Consider the following 21,980-nt stretch of genomic DNA (forward strand, 5'->3'; position numbering starts at 1 on the left):
TACAGCTCGCCAGATCCATAACTCACTATCAAAGTATTTTTACACACTTGGTCACAGACACATTCCAGAATGGGGTGGGAGGAGGTCTGGGCCTATGTGGCTTTTGCCAAGTTCCTAGTGGAGGTCGGTAAATATTGTCAATGTCATTAGCCCGGGGGAGATGAGATACTTACACTGTATGGGTCAAGCACCCTTTGGACTTAGGAGTCTCTGGGGGGATATTTAGGACTCAACCCCTGGCGTTGATAGCCAGCTGCTCTAGACTTAAGTGTGGATCTCACCAGCGGTCTGTCCCAGCCCAAGCAATGCAGGGAGTATCGCTCCTCTGGGCCCTGGCTCTGCTCCCAATTGCAGCTCTAGCAACTCTGAATCCGTAAGGTTTTCCACTTTTGTTTGCTGGGACTCAGTAGACAGGAATGTCATTGCGGGGAGAGGAGGGGAGGTGGCTGAATTTGCTAGAATCCCAGTGCTGAGCTCCTGGGGACCTTATTTTCAGAGGTGCCAAGCACCTGCAGCTCCCAGTGACTTTAACAGGAGTTGTGGTTGCTTGGCACCTATGAAAATGAGCACAGCTGTAACTAGGCATTTTAGCATCCAGGGCAAGCAAGCATATTTGCGCCACCTATTGGGTTTTGTTTTGTTTTGTTTTTTTCGTCATTTTTCCGCCCCCACAGCTTTGTACCCTGTGCGGCTGCCCCACTTGCCCCACCCTGGTCACGGCCTTGAAAATGAGATCTTGGGTGTTGGCCTTGTTCCCTTTTTCTCACCATTCATGATTTTATAGACCTCTATCATATCCCCCTTTAGCTGTCTCTTTTCTATGCTGAAAAGTCCCAGTCTTATTAATCTTTCCTCACATGGAACCAGTTCCATTCCCTTAATCATTTTCATTGTCCTTCTTTGCACCTTTCCAATTCTAGTATATCTTTTTTGAGATGGGGCAACCAGATCTACATGCAGTATTCAAGATGTGGGCGTACCATGGATTTATATAGTGGCATTATGATATTTTCTGTTTTATTATCTATCCCTTTCTTAATGGTTCCTAACATGCTATTAGCTTTTTTGACTGCTGCTGCACATTGAGCAGATGTTTTCAGGGATGCCACAATGATGCCAATATCTCTTTCTTGATGGGTAACAGCTAATTTAGACCCCATCATTTTGTATGTATAGTTGGGATTATTTTTCCAATGTGCACTACTTTGCACCTATCAATATTGAATTTCATCTGCCATTTTGTCACCTCATCACCCAGTTTAACGTCAGCTTTGAACTTAACTATCTTGAGTAATTTTATATCATCTGAAAATTTTGCCACCTCACAGTTCACCCCCTTTTCCAGATCATTTATGAATATGTTGAACAGCACTTGTCCCAGTACAGATCCTTGGGGGACCCAGCTCCATTTCCCTCTCCGTTCTGAAAACTGAACATTTATTCCTACCCTTTGTTTCCTATCTTTTAATCAGTTACTGATCCATGAAAGGACCATCCCTCTTATCCCATGACTGCTTACTTTGCTTAAGAACCTTTGGTGAGGGACATTGTCAAAGGCTTTCTGAAAGTCCACTGGATCACCCTTGTCCACATGCTTGTTGTCCCTCAAAGCATTCTAATAGATTGGTGAGGCATGATTTCCCTTTACAAAAGCCATATTGACTCTTCCCCAACATATTGTGTTCATCTATGTGTCTGATAACTCTGTTCTTTACTGTAATTTTAACCAATTTACCTGGTACTGAAGTTAGGCTTACCAGTCTGTAATTGCCAGGATCACTTCTGGAGCCTTCTTTACAAATGAGTGTTATATTAGCTATCCTCCAGTTATCTGGTACAGAGGCTGATTTAAGGAATAGGTTACATACCACAGTTAGTAGTTCTGCAATTTCATATTTGAGTTCCTTCAGAACTCTTGGGTGAATACCATCTGGTCCTGGTGACTCATTACTGTTTGATTTATCAATTTGTTTCAAAACCTCCTCTATCGACACCTCAATCTGGGACAGTTCCTCAGATTTGTCACCTAAAAAGAATGGCTCAGGTGTGGGGATCTCCCTCACATCCTCTGCTGCAAAGACTGATGCAAAAAATTAATTTAGCTTCTCCGCAACGGCCTTGTCTTCCTTGAGTACTTCTTTAGCACCGTCATCATCCAGTGGTCCCCAGGATTCCTGCTTCTGATGTATTGGAAAATTGTTTTGCTGTTAGATTTTGTGTTCTTAGCTAGTTGTTCTTCAATTTATTTCTTCGCCCGCCTAATTATACTTTTACACTTGACTTGCCAGAGTTTATGTTCCTTTTTATTTTCCTCATTATTAGGATTTGACTTCCAATTTTTCAATGATGTCTTTTTGCCTCTAATCCCCTCTTCAACTCTGCTGCTTAGCCATGGTGGCATTTTTTGGTTCTCTTACTGTTTTTTTTATGAGGACCTGAGGAATGAGCTAGAGCAGTGATGTGTAAACTGGGGGTGGGGAGTGGAGTGGCAAGAGGTTCTTGGGGGGTGGGAGGAGGAAGAAACTGGGATCCCATGGGTCCCACAGGACCCAGTGCCATATTAGCAGGAGCAGGAGCAGGATAAAATTAGAGTGGGTATTGCGAGGACGGGAGTGGGATTAAAACAATAGTCCTCCCACGCCACAAACAACATGAACACCCAGCCAGCAGCTGCTGCTCTCCGGCCACCCATATCTGAAGACAGTGCCGCCACCAGCAGCAGCGCAGATATAAGGGATTACTTCAAATTACAAGTAATGGGGGGGGGGGGCATGACAAATTCTGTGAATGGTAAGGGGGATGCAACTGAAAAAGTTTGCACACACTGGACTAGACTGCTCCTGCCCTGAATCAGACACCCATCTCCTAGGTATGATAGAACTATGCCAGGGTATTGTGCCATGTTCTGATTCCATATTGGGCACACTGCCTCCTCCTGGGATGGGAAGGGAATTGCACCACAAGTTCCCCCACTCACGGTCTATGAAATCTCTCCGATCCATGGTGTCTTCCTCAATTGGAGCAGTAGAGAGGTCCTCCCTTGGCCTGCCCACCTGAGACACTGAATTACCCATCCCCCCTTTTCCCCATCTCCTCCTCTCTCCTAGTTACTATGTGGTAGTAATCCCAGCCATCATTCACCATCTTGGCCATGAGAAGGTATGCATCCACCTCAGCTCCCTCCCTGAGACTGTCCACCTGGCTGTCACCTTGGAGATGCAAACCCAGAATCACACCCTGGTGGAGAAGGATGTGGAGAAGCCAGGAATCTTTGAGTGCATCAGCTTCAAGGTGAGCTCAGGTGCTGCTCCTGATTCTATAGGGAGCGCTCTCGCCTCCAAGTCAGAAAAGAGCCCTGTGCCCCTAGTGCATGCTATGCTATACCCCACTGCTGTGTGCGATGCTACCCTGAGTTCTCTAACCAAGCAGGTTCCGTCCATCCCTACCACCCCTGGGCAGAGCATCCAACAGTCTAACTGACTAGAAAAGATTTCCATTATTTAAACTAAAATTTACTACTTTGCTCAGTTTCATGCCATTTAATCCTAGTTAAACCCTGCAGGAAAACCAGCCCTCTTCTTCCTTGGTGTTTACACTGTTCAAGTATTTGTAATTCATTAACCAATCTAATGTATGTGGACTAAGTTCTTTTCATCTTTCCTCATAAATCAGTCACTCTAGTTTGTTAAGAGTGTGGTTCTGCCCTAAAATGTGACTAGGTAAAACGGTTCCCTTCCTACGCAGTAACACACAAGCTTCTATGTGCATTCAGGTTCATGGTTCCTGACTCTCCTGACACATTGGTTTTTCTCCCTTTCACTCCTGTTCTCCCCACAGAGTCAGCCCAGCCCAGTGAGAGGGAGCTGGAGTCTGGTCTGTGTATCAACAAAAGAATTACTAAGTTCTCGTTGCAGAGCCTTTATTGCAGGTGATGATGTGAGTGAAGGAAAGAGCCCAGTATGACTCTCAGAGCCCAGGGGGAGTATGCGGTTAGAAAAGATCTTTCTACTTGGAAACTGAATCCCTTCGATCTAGCCTGAGAGACGACAAACATGGAGCCCGACAAAGCCATTCTTACAGCGTCACTTTTCAGAGTTGAACTGCTCTCTAACCATTTTTTTTTTTTTTTAAATGGAGATATCCCATCTCCTAGAACTGGAAGGGACCTTGAAAGGTCATCGAGTCCAGCCCCCTGCCTTCACTAGCAGGACCAAGTACTGATTTTGCCCCAGATCCCTAAGTGGCCCCCTCAAGGATTGAACTCACAACCCTGGGTTTAGCAGGCCAACGCTCAAACCACTGAGCTATCCCTCCCCCAATGAGCATTTGTGGTGCTCGTCACTGGATGTCCCTGGGCTTTATTGACCTCACCCTGGTACTGAGGTGCACTGAACTGTGCACAGTATAATAGTCGTACCAGTGCTGTGTTAGTTGGCTTCACATTAGATGACACATGGCCTCTCTTAGGCCAAGAATACTGTCTCCAGGGTCCCGCTTACAGGTTGGTCTTCAAGTGGTGCAACCCTACAATAACAAATCAAGGGTCATCACTGCACGTGGATGAGTGCCCCACCTCCCACCATGCCCCCTCCTGCTCCTTATCCTTCCAAATGTTCCTTGTAGGATCAGGTTGGCTAGAAATGGGCGCCAGCCACAGAATTTGGATCCAGATCTCCAATGTCCTGCAGTTTCAGGGTTGTTTAGCTCTGCGGCCATTTACCATTCTGGTGTGTGAGAAATAAAATCTCACTGATGTATTTGTTTTCTTTTTTCCTCTTGCCTCAACTCACCCCTCCCCTGCATTCTGCAGGTGCCAGCCTTCGTTCCTGGGGGAAAACAGTTTAATGAACCAGTAAGTCTCACATCTCCCAACCCACTTTGTTCCCATAAACCAGAGGGCTCCAATCCACCCCCCTCCCAGCTAAATGAAGAGAGGAGGAGAAGATATGGAGGCTGGGATGAGACAGGGAAAAAGGAGGAGGAGGGGAAATGGTGACCTAGACAATAGGAGGAGGATGGGCAGAGGAGGGAGAAGGGGGAACAAGGGGAGCCCAAGAATGGGTATGGGAGGGAGAAGAGGAGGAGGAAAAAGGCTGTGGAGGTTGGAGAGAGATAAGGGGAATGGGGATTTTTTTAAATCCATAATCTCCTGGGAACATAGGAGATAGCAGATAAAGGCCTGTCTCCTAGGACCTACCCTGGGTGGGTTGGCAGAGTAGCTTCCCCACACATGGTGGCCTCCGGTTCTCAGTCCCGCCACTGAGGCGCCAGTTTCTTTTGCATCTCTCAGGCAGAAGAAGTGGCCTCTGTACATGCAGTGATCCACATGGGGGATAGGGTGAGCTACGAGGGCCGCAAGAAGGTGCTGGTAAGAAGACAGAAGACAAGGATTGTCATAGACACAGACAAGCCCTTCTACAAACCTGGAGAGACAGGTACGAATGGCAAGAGGCACGTGGAGCTTGGGGGTGGGGACTCGGTGGCTGTCCACAGCACGGGATGGTGATCTCCTCAGATATAACCAGCTATGCAGGACAGGGCCTGAGGGAAAATAGATCCCTAAGTCACCAGGTGCTGCAGGGAGTGGGGTGGGTGTGTCACTACAAGGTGCTCTCCCCTCTGAGTCAGCACTGACCCCAGGGGCACTATGGTGGTGGAAGTACTGTCTCTCAGATGGGACCTGAAAGCAAGGCCATGGCTACTCAGGTCATGGGACATCCCCTGGAGCTTTTGCCAGAGTATTATGGTCTGTATTAGAGCAGCACCTAGAAACACCACACCAAATGTCCATTGTATTAGCTGCTGGGGAAACACACAGTGAGAGACAGTCCCTGCCCGCAAAAGTTTACAGTTTAAATAGACCAGACAGACAACAGGTGGGAGGGGCAAGAAGAGCTGCTGTTTTATAATAATAAATAAAATAAATAAATAAAATTAAATTATTATTTATTAATTATTATTATTATTATTCCAGGACACATGTAATGAGTTTACCAGGCCTCATCTCCATATAAACCAACATAGGCAGAAGTGTGTTATTGCAGGGGATCTTCGGGAAAGGGTCAGTAGCTCTGAGGATAAGAACAGGGAGAGGATATCTGAGACTAGGAAGGGAGGTACAGAGCTATCCAGGGGTCTGTTGCACACTGAGTAACTTGCTGTGCTTTCTATATTTCTTCAGTGAAGTTTCGAATTGTGACCCTTGATGAGGATTTTAAGGCCATTGATAAAGTGGTGAGTATCCCTCTGGCTTTCCAGGAAGTAGGGGCCATCAGTGTGCTGAGTGTGCCAAGCCTCAGCAGATAAACAGAGTGATACCCACAGGAATTACACTTGTGAGAGACACCTAACCTGCCCCGTGTGCCCCCTATTAACAGAGAATAGGGCTGGGATCGCTCCTGTTGTTTTAATTTAACTGGAATAAAGGGGCCCAGAGAGCCGAAGGTATTAGCATAAACAGTGTCAAACAAGGTTCAGGGTTTGGCATACAGACACTTCAGCTTGCTTATTACCAAGGCAAACACACCATTAAAAATCCTGCTAACCTTTCATTAAAGATCCAGAAAAGTAGGAAAGAGAGTTAATGCATTTGAAATGTAAAGTATTAAGTAAGGCTTTCATTTAAATAATATCCCTTGTTCCCTTTCCCTTTAGCTGTAGAGAGTTTTTAGAAGGAAACCCCCCTTCTGACAGGCTTTTAGGTAGCATCAAAGATGGTAATAGCTGTCTTTTGGGGGGAAAGAGAAGTTAGTTGAAATGGGCTGGAGCTGTTGCTGCTGCTGTTGTTAAGAAGACAAAACAAGACAAACACACACAGGAGGGGAAGAGAAAAGACCAGCAAAGACAGAAAATGCAGCTTCTGTCTCTGAGGTTGACTTTCACTTGCAACCTCACTGCTGGAAAAACACGGGAGTGGCTGACAAACCCATGTGCCATGCCTAAGACCTGGCAAACTTTTATCAACATCAGGCTGGTTAGGGCATTGCTTTTAGTTGCCTCTTTCTGGTCACAGGCTTACAGCAGTGCTGTAAAAGATACAGTCTTGGCCAGTTAAGCCAGACTCTGAGGGTGTGTCTATGCTGCAATAAAAGACCCATGAAACAGCCACAGCTGGCCCAGGTCAGCTCATTCGGGCTCACAGGGCTTGGCCTGTGGGGTTATAAAACTGCAATGTAGACACTCAGGCTTGGGCTGGAGCCCAGGCTTTGAGACCCTGCGAGAGGGCAAGGGTCAGAGCCTGGGCTACAGCCTGAGCCGAATGTCTACATTGCTATTTTTAGCCCACGAGCCTGAGCCCGAGTCAGCTGACCTGTGCTCTGTGACTCAGTGCCATCAGGAGAGGGGTAGGAAAGAGAAGAAATAAGGTGGGGAAGGAAAAGAGCACACAAAGGGGGCGGGGCACCAGGGGCGGGGGTTGTGTGGTCTCACATCCTAGGTGGTGTTTGGGATTCAGCTGAAGCTGATAGAGGTGACTGTCATCTGGCTTCCCTTTCTGTCCCAGTCTGGTTAGGACGTCTCTCAGGATTAGAATAAAGGTTCCAGGGGACAGTGAGGATGGCACCCATGATGGTGAAACTTGCTCCAGTCACCAATTTTTCTCTCCAAAAAGGAGCGAGGGGTGGAATAGCCTGTCCCCTATTATTCTGTCCACCAGTTAGGCCGAATTTCCAAATTACCAATTTTGGTTCATTGATTTTTGGTCTCACTGTCTTGTTTACCAAGCATGATCTTAACACAGTGCCTGAATCACTTCACAGTTGAGCTCACAATTAGGGTACATTTGTAGGCCAAATGACCACAACAGGGCCTGGTACTCCATGGGAAACACACCTCTGGGGGTCACTTCCCCAGCCCCCTCCATTCCCGTGGCAAAGGGAGCAGAGACCTTGGTGTGAAATGGGGACTGTTTGGGTCTGAGTTTAGGGGCAGGCTCTCCTGAGGTGGGGCCGGTGTCTGGGTGTTAATGATGCTGGGGCACGTGAACGTTGTTGCTCTCTACGTAAGTGATGTTGTTTCTCTCTTGTGTTTTGCAGCATCCCCTGGTGCTGCTGGAGGTGAGTGACCAGGAGCTGACCTCCGGGAGCTTTCTTCTCTCCTCCATCATGCCATTTGTGCTCCAGGAGGGCGCCATGCCCTCAATTGCTACCTCAGAGATAAGACATCTGCATCTTGGCTGTACTCTGCCCCAAGACCCTGCCCCTGCCGTGTTACCAGTGGTTAATGGCCCAGGGCAAAAGTAGAGGCATGACTTGAAGCAACAGTAAATGAGGGGACTATCCAGCTATCCCAAAAAAAACCCCAAAAATAGAGGATGAGGAGACTCAGGGTGGACTGTGACCCCCTCAGACAGCCTGTGCATTGGGGCAATGTATGGGGCTGTGACTCCCTCAGACAGCCTGTGCATTGGGGCAATGCATGGGGCTGTGATCCCTCAGACAGCCTGTGCATTGGGGCAATGCATGGGGCTGTGATCCCTCAGACAGCCTGTCCATCAGGGCAATGCATGGGGCTGTGACCCCCTCAGACGGCCTGTCCATCGGGGCAATGCATGGGGCTGTGATCCCTCAGACAGCCTGTCCATCGGGGCAATGCATGGGGCTGTGATCCCTGGTACTGTCCTCACTCATTCTGTGTGTGTGTGTGTGTGTGTGTGACTGTGCTTCTGAGAGGCTGTGCATGCATACATGACTGTTCGCAGAAGTGCACATTTGAACACATGTGATTATGCATGTGTGTTCCTGTACAGGATCCCCATGGGAACCGGATTAGCCAGTGGGTGGACGTGAAGCCAAGACAAGGCATTGTGGATCTGTCCTTCCCCTTGGCCTCTGAAGCAGCCACGGGGAAATACCAGATCAAAGTGGGCAAGGATATGCCTCGAGGGCTTGAGGCAACCTTCAAGGTGGAGGAATATGGTGAGTCTCAGAAGGAAGTGTGAGACAGCATTAGGAGCTGGGGAATGGAGCCTGTAATGGGAGCCTCCCTGCTAGAGTCCATGTTTCTATTCATTAGATTTCTCCGCTTAGGTAAACTGCAGTTTTGGGGTACAGAGTCCCCTCCCCCCATCCAGTCCCTAGTGCTTTCCATCCTGTGCTTCATTCACACAGCCACACACTGCTGCCCTGGTGGCACCCCAGTCCCACCCTGGAGGGAGAGAGTGGAATGCAGCTCCAATGTGCATTCAGTCCTGAGCTCCAACTTCTCATATGTACTAGTGCACAGACCTCCACAGTGGGGCCCTAGCCCTGTGCTGACAGCTCCTCCAGCAATTTAGTCTCCATGTTCCATCAGGCCAGGGCTTCACTTTCACACAATCGTGCTCCCCTAGTCTGGAGGGATCTCAGTCTCCTGGGAGTGAGGCGGAATTCAGTCACCATGTTAACTCAGTCCTGACTTCCTGCTCCCTTCCACCCCTCAACTGCTCTCTCCATGGGACCCCTGGCTTGATGGTACCTATTCCCTCCTAAGGGTGAGTTACTCTCCATATCCATCTAGTGCTGGGGCAGTGTATCAGAGATTCTGCTGTGGATGCAGAGGGTGAGTTCCCCTATTTGGATTATGCCCTCAACCTGCCCCAACTCTCTTCTGCAGAGCTGCCCAAGTTTGAGCTGGTGTTTAACGTTCCGCCACTGGTCACCACTTCGGAAGAGGAATTTCAGTTCACGGTTTGTGGCAGGTGAGTGGCACTGCTCTGTCACTGTCCCATCCCCCACATCGGAGAGTGACCTCTTGCTGCCAATGTACTGGCAGGAGTGTAAGGACCTCCAGTGGTGTCTTCTCTCTCGTAGTGGTGGGGGCTCAAATCACAGCAAGGAAAAGATTCCTCCAACACCCAATCATTAGACACGTCTGAAGAGGCACAAGGTAGAGGTGTTCGGAACCTAGAATTCCTGTTCCGTGAGAAATTCCTGAATTTAAAAAACATCGTTCCAAAACAGAACAAAAACAATCTGAATTTACCACAGGACCGCAGCTCCCAAATTTGGTTTTGACCATTTTGAAACGTTTCCAAGACTCCCCATGCTGCCCTGAGCCCTGACAACTTGCCAGATAGGGAGCCAGACAGCTTGGAGATGCTGGGAGCTTGGAAACTGGGGCTCCCAGGGCTTCTGGGCTGCTGATGAGCCAGAAGCTTGGAAACCCTGGTAACCCCAGGTCTGCAGCAGTCCACCTAGCAGGTGTCTCTGGAGCTGGGGAGTGGGAGCCTGGAAGGCTGCCCCTGGCAGCTTGCTAGGTGGGCTGCAAAGAAGTGGGGGAGCCAAAATGCTGGGAATGACTTTCCAGTGGAAAATCAAAATTTTCCTGACAAAATTGAAAATTTCCCACAGAAAATGCCTTTATTTGTAGAAAGTGAATTTTCCATCAGCAAAACATTCTGACAGAACTGCCGACTAGCTCTGCCACAAGGGCTATGTGGGGAAAGCCCAGACCTCAGTGGAGATACTGATTGAGGAGGATCCTTTCATACAGACCCTGTTCCCCATTTAAAGAGGATACAGTGCAAGTGAGGTGACTTCCAGGGGTGTATATCCTGCCGACATCTCAGGCCCTCTTCCTTATTTCAAAGGGGGTGCGGTGGCTGGAGAGGTAGACACTTTTAATATCCATCTTCTCCCTCGGAAGGGGTTGCTGGTGCCCTTCATTCTACTCGTTTTGCTGAAGTATCTGATCCATCTGTCAGTGTTTTCTGTCCTTCTGATCCAGGTACACCTATGGGAAACCTGTTCAGGGGAAGATAGAGGTTATTTTGACTCGAAGCCTGTTCAATCTCCATGAAAAAGAAGAAAACATTACATTGTCCACGTGCACTGCGGACCTTGTGAACCAGGTGAGCAGATGAGGAAGGGGAGATGACAGTCATCTGCAAGAACAGAATGTCGGTCCATCTAATGTATCTAGGCATTTCTAATGTGCCCTGGTCCAGCTAGTCTGATTATTATTTCTCCTGCCTCACCCAAGCAGATCATAAGTCGATCTGCCCTGTTATCTTGCCACCTGACTTACTACATTAAAGCACTGGTCTTGCTCTCCTGTCTCCCATATCTGACAGAAGCCAATGCTGAATGGTTGGGAGGGGGGGTGGTAGGAGGGAAGTATTGTAGGGCTGGCTTGACCTGAGTAATTGGACATGGGTGAGATCTAATTTCTTGGGAGACAGGATTAGGGAAGTAAATGGATCAACAGCCCGGAAACAGAATGTCTGTGTTAGCTAAGCCCTCTAGAATGTGCAACACTATCCCACAGGAGGAATTTCTTCTTCCAGTACCCTCCGTCATATCACATGGAAAATCAGATCACTGTTCTCTCGCAGCTCACCTCTCATTAAACCAGATCAGACCACCAATTGTTCCATCTATTCCAGCGGTCTGTTTCCTCCCATAATCAAACAGATTATTGATCCATCTCAGCTGTCTGGTATCCTGGTTCTGACAGGGGCCAGCACTGGATGCGTCATAGCTAACTCCTATACACAATGCACCTAAATATGCAATTTGTTCCATATTCTTCTTCTCCCAATGACTCCAGATCCTCCTCACTCAGTCTACAAGTCAAACCAGGATTTTCTAAATGTCAGCACGCAAAGCTGAGACCTGAAAGTCCAGCTGGGTCTTTGCAGCGCTAACAACCCAACCAGCAGTAAAGGCTCTGCAGCTGGAACACCGTCACAATTCTGCCAATGAGGCACAAGGCAGGTTGGATTCCAGCTCTCTGCTGTTTGGGCTCTGCAGGGTTAACAGGAGCAAAACCACAGACCACAATAACAACACTTCTTTGCCCTCTCTCCTGCATCGGAGGGGCTGAACATACCCTCAGAGAGGGTCAGAGATTTCCAAGGCCAGATGGGATCACCTGATCATTTAGTCTGATGTCCTGTATATCAAAGGCCACCAACACCACCCAGCACACACACACTAAGCTCAACAACTGTACTGGAACCAAAGTATTTTGGCCTTAAGAGACTAAACTATTATGTGCCACAGGCAGAGAATAGGAAAGACCCTCTACCAATACTAACTGGCTGAGCTCGGCCTAGCTCAAGTTGTCAAAGCCTGTGTTCTTACAGCTAAGGGCATGGGGTCTGGTCCCAGTTCTCTCTAGGAATGTGTGTGATTTCTCTAATAAACTTACCTTTTGTCTGCAGCCATGGATATATCATTCATCGGTGCCTGTCTAATCAATGTCATTTCTCCTCTCCATAAGTGAGGAGTCCACCATGGTTTTGATAAGATGTACATGGTTTTGAACTTCTAAGCAGTCATGGGACAGAGGGGAGGATTTTTAAGACTACCCAACATCTATAAACCACAGCCTCACTAACGTGTCTTTCTTTCTCTCTCTCTTTCTCTCCATCCATCTCTATGTCCCCAGACGAACAAGAAAGGTTGTGCCATTTTTACAGTAGATATGGATGAGCTAGAAATAAACAGCACTGGCTACGGGAACAGTTTTTTCATTGTAGCAGAACTGGAAGAAGAAGGAACAGGTGCGGGGGAGGGGGGGTGGCAGGAGGGGAAGAGGAGAGGGGAGACACAGCCATCGGCCTGTGCTACTCTTTTTCCGCGAACCCCCTAACTAACTGCATTTGTGTTTGGTTGCCTCCACACTTCTCCATTTCCAGTACAGGTTGTTTTTTAACCTCGGATCTTTGAGCCAAGCCTCAGCCACTTCCAGTTTCTGGTATCTTCAGGGGGACTGAATTCCATTGTGTCTTAGTTATGGTGTCTATTAGGGGTCACTAGTCTTCTGCCACACCAGTGATTAGAATTCTTCTTTCTAGTGTCCCTGCTCACTATATTTCTTAGTTCCCCAAAGAGGGTCCAACAACAGTCACCAGCCAGTCACTAAAGTAAGCTCCAGCTCCACAAAACGTGACTCTCAATCAGCCACAGAACCATAGCTAGCCGTAGGCTAAGCAGCATCTTATCCTTATGTCCCCGGTCAGTCATAAGAGTCTTTCCCCCACAGTTAGTCCCTCACCACAGTCTCTTTGATAAGTTCCTATGCTAAGGACTAGGTAGTCTTGTTCACATATTCCTGTCTCTCTGGCATCCCCAATACCAACACTGCTTTCTTCTAATCTGCCCCAAATGCCTCCTCATCCATCAATCAGACCATAGCATGCCATGTGCCAAACCCCCACCAGCTGCCCCTTGCTCACTGTATCGAGCTCTAGCTTTTCTCCCCTGCCTTCAGGGCTTGACACAGCTCCACCCCAGCCTACATCTCTGACATCATCTCCTATTGTGTCCTTCTTTGTTCTGTCTTAGCCCTCTGCGTCCCCCCTCTGCCATCTCCATGCCTTTCTCTGCGCTCTCCCCTGTGCTTGGAATAACGTCCCAATCCCAGTCCGGTTGCCTCCCAACCCTCTCCTCAGTCAGGTCCCTCCTGAAGACTTGCTTCTTCTGCATGGTCTGCAAACACTAATCTTCACCAGTCATAAGTACTTTGCAGGCCAACTGCACATGGGAGGGAAGACATGGGAGAGTAAACAGAGCTTGACATGTTTTACTAAAGTAACACAGTCCCTTGGCTCTCCCAGTGCATCTTATCAGCCAGTAATCAACTGCCTTAGTTGGTGTGACAAAGTCTCCCCATAGTGGCTGGCTGCAGTGACCAGAGCAGCCTCCTACCTACCCGCAAGTAACAGAGTTGCTCCTTTGGCTCTAGGAATAGTGGCTGGTGCTGAAAGTTGTGGGTTCAAGTCTCAATGTCCATATGGATGTGGCTCAGGCTTGTTATGTAGCTGACATTTAGACTGTAAGCTTCATGGGGAGGACACTTGCCTTATTTTTTTGTCTCCTCTAGTGTTGAGTGCTTAACAAATGAGTCAGCATTTAACAGATGTCTCCTCTCTCTGCCCAGGAGCCACGAACATGGGAATAGTCGCTGTTGCTATCGCTAGCAAGGTAGTGGAGGTGACCTTTGTCAATCTCAACCCCTTTTACAAACTTGGATTTCCATACACGGGAAAGGTAACGCACATTCCCCCCCCCCTTCCCTTACCAAGGCAGTGTCCCCTCTTCATACTTGGGAGGCAGGCATGGGGGAGAGGAGAGAATAATATTGCTGGGAATAAACTATGTGGAAAATACTCAGCTGGTGTAAATTGGTGTAGCTCCATTGACGTCAATGGCGCTATGCTGATTTATGCCAGCTGAGGATTGGCTCCTCTGTGTCCACCTTTATGAGAAATTCTGACACCCTCCCCCCATTCCCTCCTCTCTCCCAGCCTAGTCACCAAGTATGGGGAGTTAACTGTTTGGAAGATGGATTCTGTGGTCTCTGGAGGGCTTGTAGGTGCATTTCTCAATGTTCTCCAACAGTGATGTACTCTTCTGCTCTTAAAAATCTGTCTCTGTAAGGACATACATGCAGGGGATGGTGTTACCTTTGGAAAGGTCTCTGCACGTTCACTTCAGGCCTAGCATAGGCTACTGTGTAGTGATTTGACAGCTATCACTTCTGACCCCAATGCCCTAGTGTGGTGCTAGAGAGCATGGTACTGCAGCGAGCAGTGTGGGTGGCTCAATAGGGAATGCTTTCCCCTCTGGGTCAGTACTGACCTAATGCTCCAATGTGGGCTAGGAAGAATTGTGCTGCTGGAGTTTCAGATGACATTTAAAATTGAAGTCCGAACCATTTCTAATCTTTAAGGACTAACCCTATACTATTATGCAAAGAAAAAGACGTGTTAAACTCAGTAGCCAAGATAATTATCTTTCTTGTCCTTAAAATCCCTTCAGTAGTCTCTCCCTTTCCTTCTTGTCCTAAATTCTTGCATATTGTTACTCTAGCATAGCTGCTGATGTTGTTTCAGCAGTGGATATTAGGACCCCTATATCCTGCCAGAACTCACCTGATTACCAGCATGTAGAGGGTATCATGCCTCCCAACCCCCCCAGCACAGCGATTATTGGAACAGGAGGTGTTTATTTCCCTTTCTTCTCTGCAGATGCGCTTTACCATCAATGATGTTCCCATCAAAAACCACACTGTCTACCTGACTGTGGATGTCAATGATGTGGAGATGCACCTGCCATTCGTCACAGATGAGAAGGGCGAAGTCCACTTCTCACTAGACACTGCAAAATGGAACAATACTCTAGTTTCTCTGAGGGTGAGTCACACAGGTGGACAGAGCAGGGGCAGAGCTAGGGGCAGGGCTGGCTCTAGGCACCAGCAAAGCAAACAGGTGCTTGGGGTGGCACATTTGCAGGGGTGGCAGGGGGGATGCAGCATGGGAGCTGAGAACCAACAGGGGGCCCTGGGAGCTGTAGTTCCTTGGTTAGCTCCCTGCCTATAGAGCCAGCCTTGGAGCAGGTAAATAACTACATTTCCCAGCATTCCCTTGGTAGCGATCAACAGGAACGGGAGGGGGAGTGAGTGAGGTAGCTGAGACCTCATGCTGCAGCTTGCTGTGAATGGAGAGCTCACTGCTAGAACAGGGTGGCACTGTGAATGGGGGAGCAAATATGCCCAAGGAGTAGAAGCCTTTGGCCCAGATATCCCCTTGAGAAGACATCCCCAGACTGGATTAGGGATACTGGTGTGACCTCACCTTGTAGCCCCCAAAGAAAGAATTGGGTGGACTAAATGGGCAGCACACCTCTCTATCTGAAGCCTAGCAAGGGAGGTACGTGGATCCCACTAGAATTTAAAATGAAAAGTAAGGGAGGGGAAGCTCTACTAGAGGACCTGGGCAGCTTTAGATACAGTACCAGGCCCATAGGAGGATTTCCACTTCTGAGCCATGGAAGCAGAAATTGACTTTTCCTTTCCAGATTTAGCTAATATTCAGAAAGGGAATCTAGCACCTGCCTTCCAGATTTGAACACCCTCAAAATTCAGGAGTGCTCAAGCTCAATTTGGGCAGCTGTTACTTCATTTCTCCCAAATCAAATATACTGATCCACTGTATGGTTTTGGGGAGACGTGTGTGTGGGAGAAAGAAGCAGGAATAAGAGCCAAGAAACTGATAGAAACAGGCAGAGAAGGAGGCTACAGACGTAGGCTGGACCACTCATGGTGTGGCAGCCCTGGCAGAAGTCTAGAGAAAGGTGTTGGGTTAGATGCTGGCTAAAAGGTTTGGGGCTGCGAGCAAGGAAAGTATCTCCTGTGGTTTGTTCCTCCTGTGTTCAGGGAAACTGGACTTTGTACATTCCTTGTAAACACAAAACATTGCATCAAAGAAATGCCTGACTCCAGTTTCTGCTCCCAACTGGAATACACTACAAGACTCCAAATTTTTGGCTAACTGCTTGGGTCAAAAGGGTAACATTGTTTTCATATTAAATTCAATTTATTTTACTCTGCCTCATAGCTTTCATTTTTCAATCTGCTGCAGATTATGGTACTGAGGACACATAATTGGATTATAGATGTTAGAGAAAGATGGAGTTTTGGGCAGTTGAGCAGGGGATAACTGGGACTTTTGGCACCTGGCAAGGTGGAGAAGGTAGGCTGGGATTCTGGGACAAGTACATTAGTTGTATATTTTTGCAGTGAAATAGTTAACAATGTTGCCATGTAACTGTTATCTGTAGGTTTCCGAGTTAACACATTATTGCAATGAATGGCCAGTTCACACCTCTCTGGCTGTCTGCAGACTCAGGCAGGCATTACTGACTGCATGTAGTTCACATTTTTAAAGTTTTATCTGAAATCACAAGTGTTCAAAACAAAGTTGAAAAGAAAAAGAAAACTCATATTCTGGAGTTCAGGTCTGCAGCTGGGGGTACATTCTGCTGTAATTTCTGCCTCTGTGGATTACATGGGGCCCTGGACATATAACTCTGGTGATCGCACTGAGTGTTTCCAGCAGGTACCCCATTTGTAGGCTCCTCCATTGGTTAATTCTGATTGCCTGCTATGCATTTTTGCTCTGAAGGGCAGATACTCCATTGTGAACATAACCGAGAGGGATCTCCACACCATTTTAGTAGCACAAAAGGAGGCTTACAACTGGCTGAAACCCTTCTACTCTGAGAGCAACAGCTTCCTAGAGATCCAGCAGGTGGAGGAGGAGCTACCCTGTGACCAGGAACAGGAAGTGCGGGTGGATTATATCCTGGACCGGAATGAGCTGGGCCCTGGGGCAGATCACGTGGATTTCTATTATTTGGTGAGCACCCAGGGCAGTTGGATCACATGATATTTATACAACACTGGCACCTACAGACCCGTGAAACAGGGGTAACTATTCATGGGTCTATAGGCCAATTTGTGGGTTCCATTTTACGCATCTCTTTGTAGATGTTTCGGTACCTGGAATGCATGTCTCTGAAATCTCCCTCGACAGCCTCCCAGCTCCACAGCATTTGACAGCCACCCCAGCTAGCTCATCCAGCTAGGAATGTCTTGAGCCTTGGGGGACAGGCTATTTTCCCCTGTTGCCAGTCTGGCCTGACTCCGTGGGTGGCACCAGAAGGCATGGCTGCCAAGGGAGTGCCTTGGCAGCCTGGCCTTGGATTTCCCACGGGTCCCGTTGTTCAGAGGAAGTCTCCGAGGCAGCTGGGCCCTTGTCCATTCAAAGTTTAAAGATAAAGCACCTGTGAATGTCTCTGCCAGACTCTCCCAGCTCTGCATTTTCTCTCCTCAGAACCCCGGTCCCCTGACAGGCTGTTCTATCTCCTCCGCAGGTTGTCTCAAGAGGCAGGATTGTTCTCAGTGGACAGACTCAGGTGCCAGTTGGTCAGGATGAGAGTAAGTGGGATGCACCTGAAATTAACTCCATGGAAATCATCACAATGGATCAGGCTATTGGGATATCTTAGTATGGTAGGCAGGCTCCTGCCATGCCAGGCTATGGGCGATCTAGTCCAGTGTCCCACCTCCTGCCTTGGTCTGTCTAGTCTAGTATCCTTCCCATTATTGGAGGTTTTTAAGAACAGGTTGGACAAACACCTGTCAGGGATGGTCTAGTATACTTGGTCCTGCCTTGGTGCAGGGGGATGGACTAAATGACTTCTTGATGTCCCTTCCCATCCTACATTTGTATGATTCCTTGACTGGCCCATGGCAGATGATTCATAGGGAGGCATAAAACTCACACACCACACCTGTTCAGTAGGCTTCCAGGAGGGAGGAAGGTTTACTGACCCTGAGACAATGAGGGGTCAGTATATCCTGGGGGGGGGGGGGTCAATTTTATCCTAGTGAATGTCTCTGTTCTTATCCACAAGTCACACTGTCTAGTGTGGCTCACAACCATGAGTGCCAACCGCAGGGCAGACTGCCAAAAAGCAGGGCAAACACACCAAAATGGTAGTATGTTTTGTGATTAGATTTCACCAGGTGTGAACTCCCAAAGCCCTGTAATAGTCTTACCATGGAGTCACAGACAGTCCCCTTAGTCTATCTTGCCACCCAGGCAAGCTGGACTATCTGATAGATGGTCACTTTACACCAAAAATCACAACAATATTCAGGTTACTCCTAGTCCCAAAGGACTAGTCACTTACCCCACGTCAGTTGTACTCAAATCTCAAACCAAAGACAATGTCTATAGCTAATCCTGTCATAAATGAACTAAAAATGTATTAACTAAGAAAAGAAATAAGAGTGATTTACTAGGTTAAAACTGGAAACATACACACACAAATGAGTTACAATCTTAAATTTAAAAAGGTAATATAATCTTCTATAATAAACAGCTCTAGATGTCCGCTAGGGCTGACCCATGCCAAGCAGCATGGGGATCTCTTGCTTATGTTTAGGAATCTTTGCTTCTCTCAATCCAGAGAGCATAAAAGGACGGGTTTCTCCTTGTCAGGGATTTTTATCCCCGTCCCCCCAGAATCCAAGCTGATGGGATGAGTTCATGCGCAGGTTTCCTCTTCCTGGAGGGAGTAAGGAATGGAATCAACAAGGTCTCTGTCCTTTGGCTCTACACAATCCCTCATTTTCCTTCAATGGGCCATCCTGTGTGCAGGACGAGCAGTTTACCTTAATTAGTGCTTCTTTTCCTGTTTGGTGAGTGTGACAGAGTGTGACAGAGTGCGACTCACCACTTCAGCGCCTCCTGCTGGCTGTCTGGGGAATTAGCGCTGCACCCTCTTCTGGTGGTGTCTCGCCCACTGTCACCTCTGTTCCTGGACCCATGTCACTCCCAGGACCACGGCGTCCTCTTCATGACACTGCCCTCCAGCTGTGTCATACTCCATGTTCCCCCTTCCGGGGGACCTGCAGTCCACTGTCCAGCCACTTCCTTCAGTGGCCCCAGCACCCTCCTTGCTCTTGTGTCAGGGCCTCAGCCTGCAGATCTGTGCAGCCTGCCAGGAGCTGACTTTAGCTTCCTGCGTCTCTGCCTACAGCACTGCTTTGCCCAGGGTACTTGCTGCCCTCCGCCTAAAAGGCAGCCAGTCCTCTTCCCTTTTCAAGCTCCAGGGAGTGACTGACCCTGCTCTGTTCTGCAGCCCTTCTTATACAGGCCAGCCCGCCCCTGATTGGCTGCTCTTATAGCCCTTCTATGATCCCTAGGGCTGCTTTTAACCCCCTTTCTGCCAGTGTGGGGCAGATGCCCCATCACAGTGAGTTACACAATTAGAGAGGTTTACAATGCAAACACTCAATATAACTTTATACCATGGAATACAGATATTATAAGTAGGATTAATACATGCAGCATCCTACAAGCATTCCATAAAATCTAAACACAAAACCCATTCTTATAACACTAGTAACTATTTTAATGATACGAACCCACAGGTAAGCCAGACTAGTTTCCAACTGTGCATTTGTCAGTGTTCAGTGAGACCCGTGACCTTGGCATGAATTGGCACTGGTCTGCCAGTGTCACACCACGTGCAGGAACTATGAAATCCTCTGCCTCAATAACATCCAGCAACAGTCAGTTCCACAGGTTTTTTCTGTTTCACATGGATCTAAATAAGCATCTCCTTCACTTTCCACTCCCTCATACAGCACTGAAGGGCTCCTTCTCATTGACTCTGCCCATCAGCTCTGAACTTGCACCCTCTGCCACACTTTTGGTTTACGCCATATTCGCTGATGGAGAGGTGGCAGCCGACGTGGATGTGTTCATAGTCAGCAAGTGCTTCAAACACAAGGTGAGGGTCACCCAGGAGGTGGGGGAAATGGGATGTGTGGCAGAGGTGCGATCTGGCTGGGATGACATACATTCGACAATTCCTGTGCCCTTCTGTCTGTGTTTTTAGCAGGCTCTCTCTCCCACTCTTCCTCCCTCCCTCTCCCAGTCTCTCTCTCCCTCTCTGTCGCTCGTGGCTCATACACCCTCATTGTCTTGTGCCTTTCTTCCATTTGATAAGCCCATCCTGTCTCCTCCCATAGGTGACACTGGACTTCTCAGAGGAGGAGGACCTCCCAGGGTCAAAGGTCAATCTGCACCTGAAGGCCGACCCTGGCTCCCTGTGCTCCGTCCGCGCCCTGGACAAGAGTGTCCTCCTGAAGGATGATAGAGTCATGACACCAGAGAGTGTGAGTAAACCTGCTCTGTCCCAGCCACACCCTGGCCAGACTAACCCCGCAGGAGGTACCAGGCGAGAGGAGCACTCTGATGTACTGGAACAGGGCTGTCACACGAGGTGGGTGCACCCAGCCACCACCAGCTTCTCTGACCCCTTACATTATGCACAGGGCTGGCTCCAGGCACCAGTGGAGGAAGCGGTGGGGCGGCACATGCTAAGGGGTGGCATTCCGTCCATTCTTCGGGCGGCACAGTCCAGAAGGCTTTTTTTTTTTTTTTTTTTTTGCTTAGGGCTGCAAAAATGGTAGAGCCAGCCCTGATTATGCACTGGTTGCCAGCAGACCTTTACCTCACTCTGTCCCCTTGCCAGACAGGTGGCTGATTCCTCCTTGTTCCTACAATGGCTGATCCAGGGGCCACCCTTGGAATGAAGGCTGGGGGGTGGCAGGCAGAGAGATGGAAGGGGCAGCTTCACAGGGGCAGTGGGAACTCCCTCCAGGGAAGGTGTGGTTTGGCAATGGGTTCGCTGCTGGCCCTCTGCTCGCCCTCCTGGTACCTCCTGCTATTTCACCTATGCCACCTTTCTCTGCCATGAGGGGGTCTGGGCTAATGGTTCAGTCAGGGGGCTAGGAGCCCGGACTCTTGGGTTCTAGTCCAAGTTCTGCCACTGACTTGCTGGGTGACCTTGGGTCTCTGTGCCTCAGTTTCCTTTTCATCTGGCATGTAGGTTGTGAGACTTAATTCACTGATGCTCATATGCTTCTGTGAGACCCTTGTGTGAAAAGCTTTGGAGATGGGCAAAGTATTATTATAGAGTAACAAAACTGTGCTACCTAGGACTTTCTTTGGCACTATGCTGCAGACTGTGGCTCCTCAAAACTTCATGCTGATAGTAGGGATAGAATTTAGATCCCCCTGCTCCAAAAGGTCTTGAGGGAAAGGAGAATTGCCATGAGCTTTTAGCAGTATGGGGTCTATGATGCAAAAGTTCAGCTGCCCTGCTCCTTGCCAGTAGAGGGCTATGGTTCACATACACTCTCTCTCTCTCTCTCTCTCTCTAACCAGTTCAGTACAGTAACCTCTGTTTTCCCATTCCAGGTGTACAATCTGGGATCTGAAGAGGATTATATGATTGGCGGCCGAGGATTTGTTTATCGCTTGGAAGACTTTGAGCCATATCCTTGTCTGCCCCCTGTCCTTCCCTTCCCCACCACTCCCCGGAACAGACGCTCCTTGATGGTAGCTCCCTGGTATCAAAGCGAGGCTGATGTCTATAGTCTGTTTAAGGTGGGTATCTTCTTTGCTCCTGAACCAAACTTCTCCTAAGCCTGTATTGATCACTGGTATGGCATATTGTACATATATCGGAGTTTGTAAGGAAAACCAGAATTGTGAGATTTACTAACAATCCCCTGTGCTTAACTGTTCCCAAGACCGAATTAAGTTTGATGGGGGCCCAGGGGTGTTATAGTTTGGGGGTCCTTCTCTGCATATTCAATTCCTTCCCTTTGCTGTTTTACCACCACTCAAAGCC

The 21,980-nt window shown here is 48.4% G+C and overlaps 1 protein-coding gene across 1 annotated transcript in view; it reads left to right on the top strand.

Annotated features, from left to right (window-relative positions):
- The first annotated feature begins 305 nt into the window (after positions 1-305).
- Positions 306-21,980, top strand: part of LOC135895215 (alpha-2-macroglobulin-like protein 1) — a 50,301-nt gene continuing 28,626 nt past the window's right edge. Inside the window, exons 1-17 of the mRNA XM_065423290.1 lie at positions 306-373; positions 3,108-3,291; positions 4,811-4,852; positions 5,291-5,435; positions 6,182-6,234; positions 8,034-8,054; positions 8,747-8,915; positions 9,592-9,676; positions 10,705-10,828; positions 12,370-12,484; positions 13,864-13,973; positions 14,954-15,118; positions 16,889-17,122; positions 17,640-17,703; positions 19,924-20,069; positions 20,311-20,457; positions 21,545-21,733. Of these exons, the coding sequence (XP_065279362.1) occupies positions 306-373; positions 3,108-3,291; positions 4,811-4,852; positions 5,291-5,435; positions 6,182-6,234; positions 8,034-8,054; positions 8,747-8,915; positions 9,592-9,676; positions 10,705-10,828; positions 12,370-12,484; positions 13,864-13,973; positions 14,954-15,118; positions 16,889-17,122; positions 17,640-17,703; positions 19,924-20,069; positions 20,311-20,457; positions 21,545-21,733 (2,061 nt within the window). The remainder of the gene's footprint in view (positions 374-3,107; positions 3,292-4,810; positions 4,853-5,290; positions 5,436-6,181; positions 6,235-8,033; positions 8,055-8,746; positions 8,916-9,591; positions 9,677-10,704; positions 10,829-12,369; positions 12,485-13,863; positions 13,974-14,953; positions 15,119-16,888; positions 17,123-17,639; positions 17,704-19,923; positions 20,070-20,310; positions 20,458-21,544; positions 21,734-21,980) is intronic.

The sequence above is a fragment of the Emys orbicularis genome, chromosome 1 (assembly GCF_028017835.1).
Source record: "Emys orbicularis isolate rEmyOrb1 chromosome 1, rEmyOrb1.hap1, whole genome shotgun sequence".
Lineage (NCBI taxonomy): Eukaryota > Metazoa > Chordata > Testudines > Emydidae > Emys > Emys orbicularis.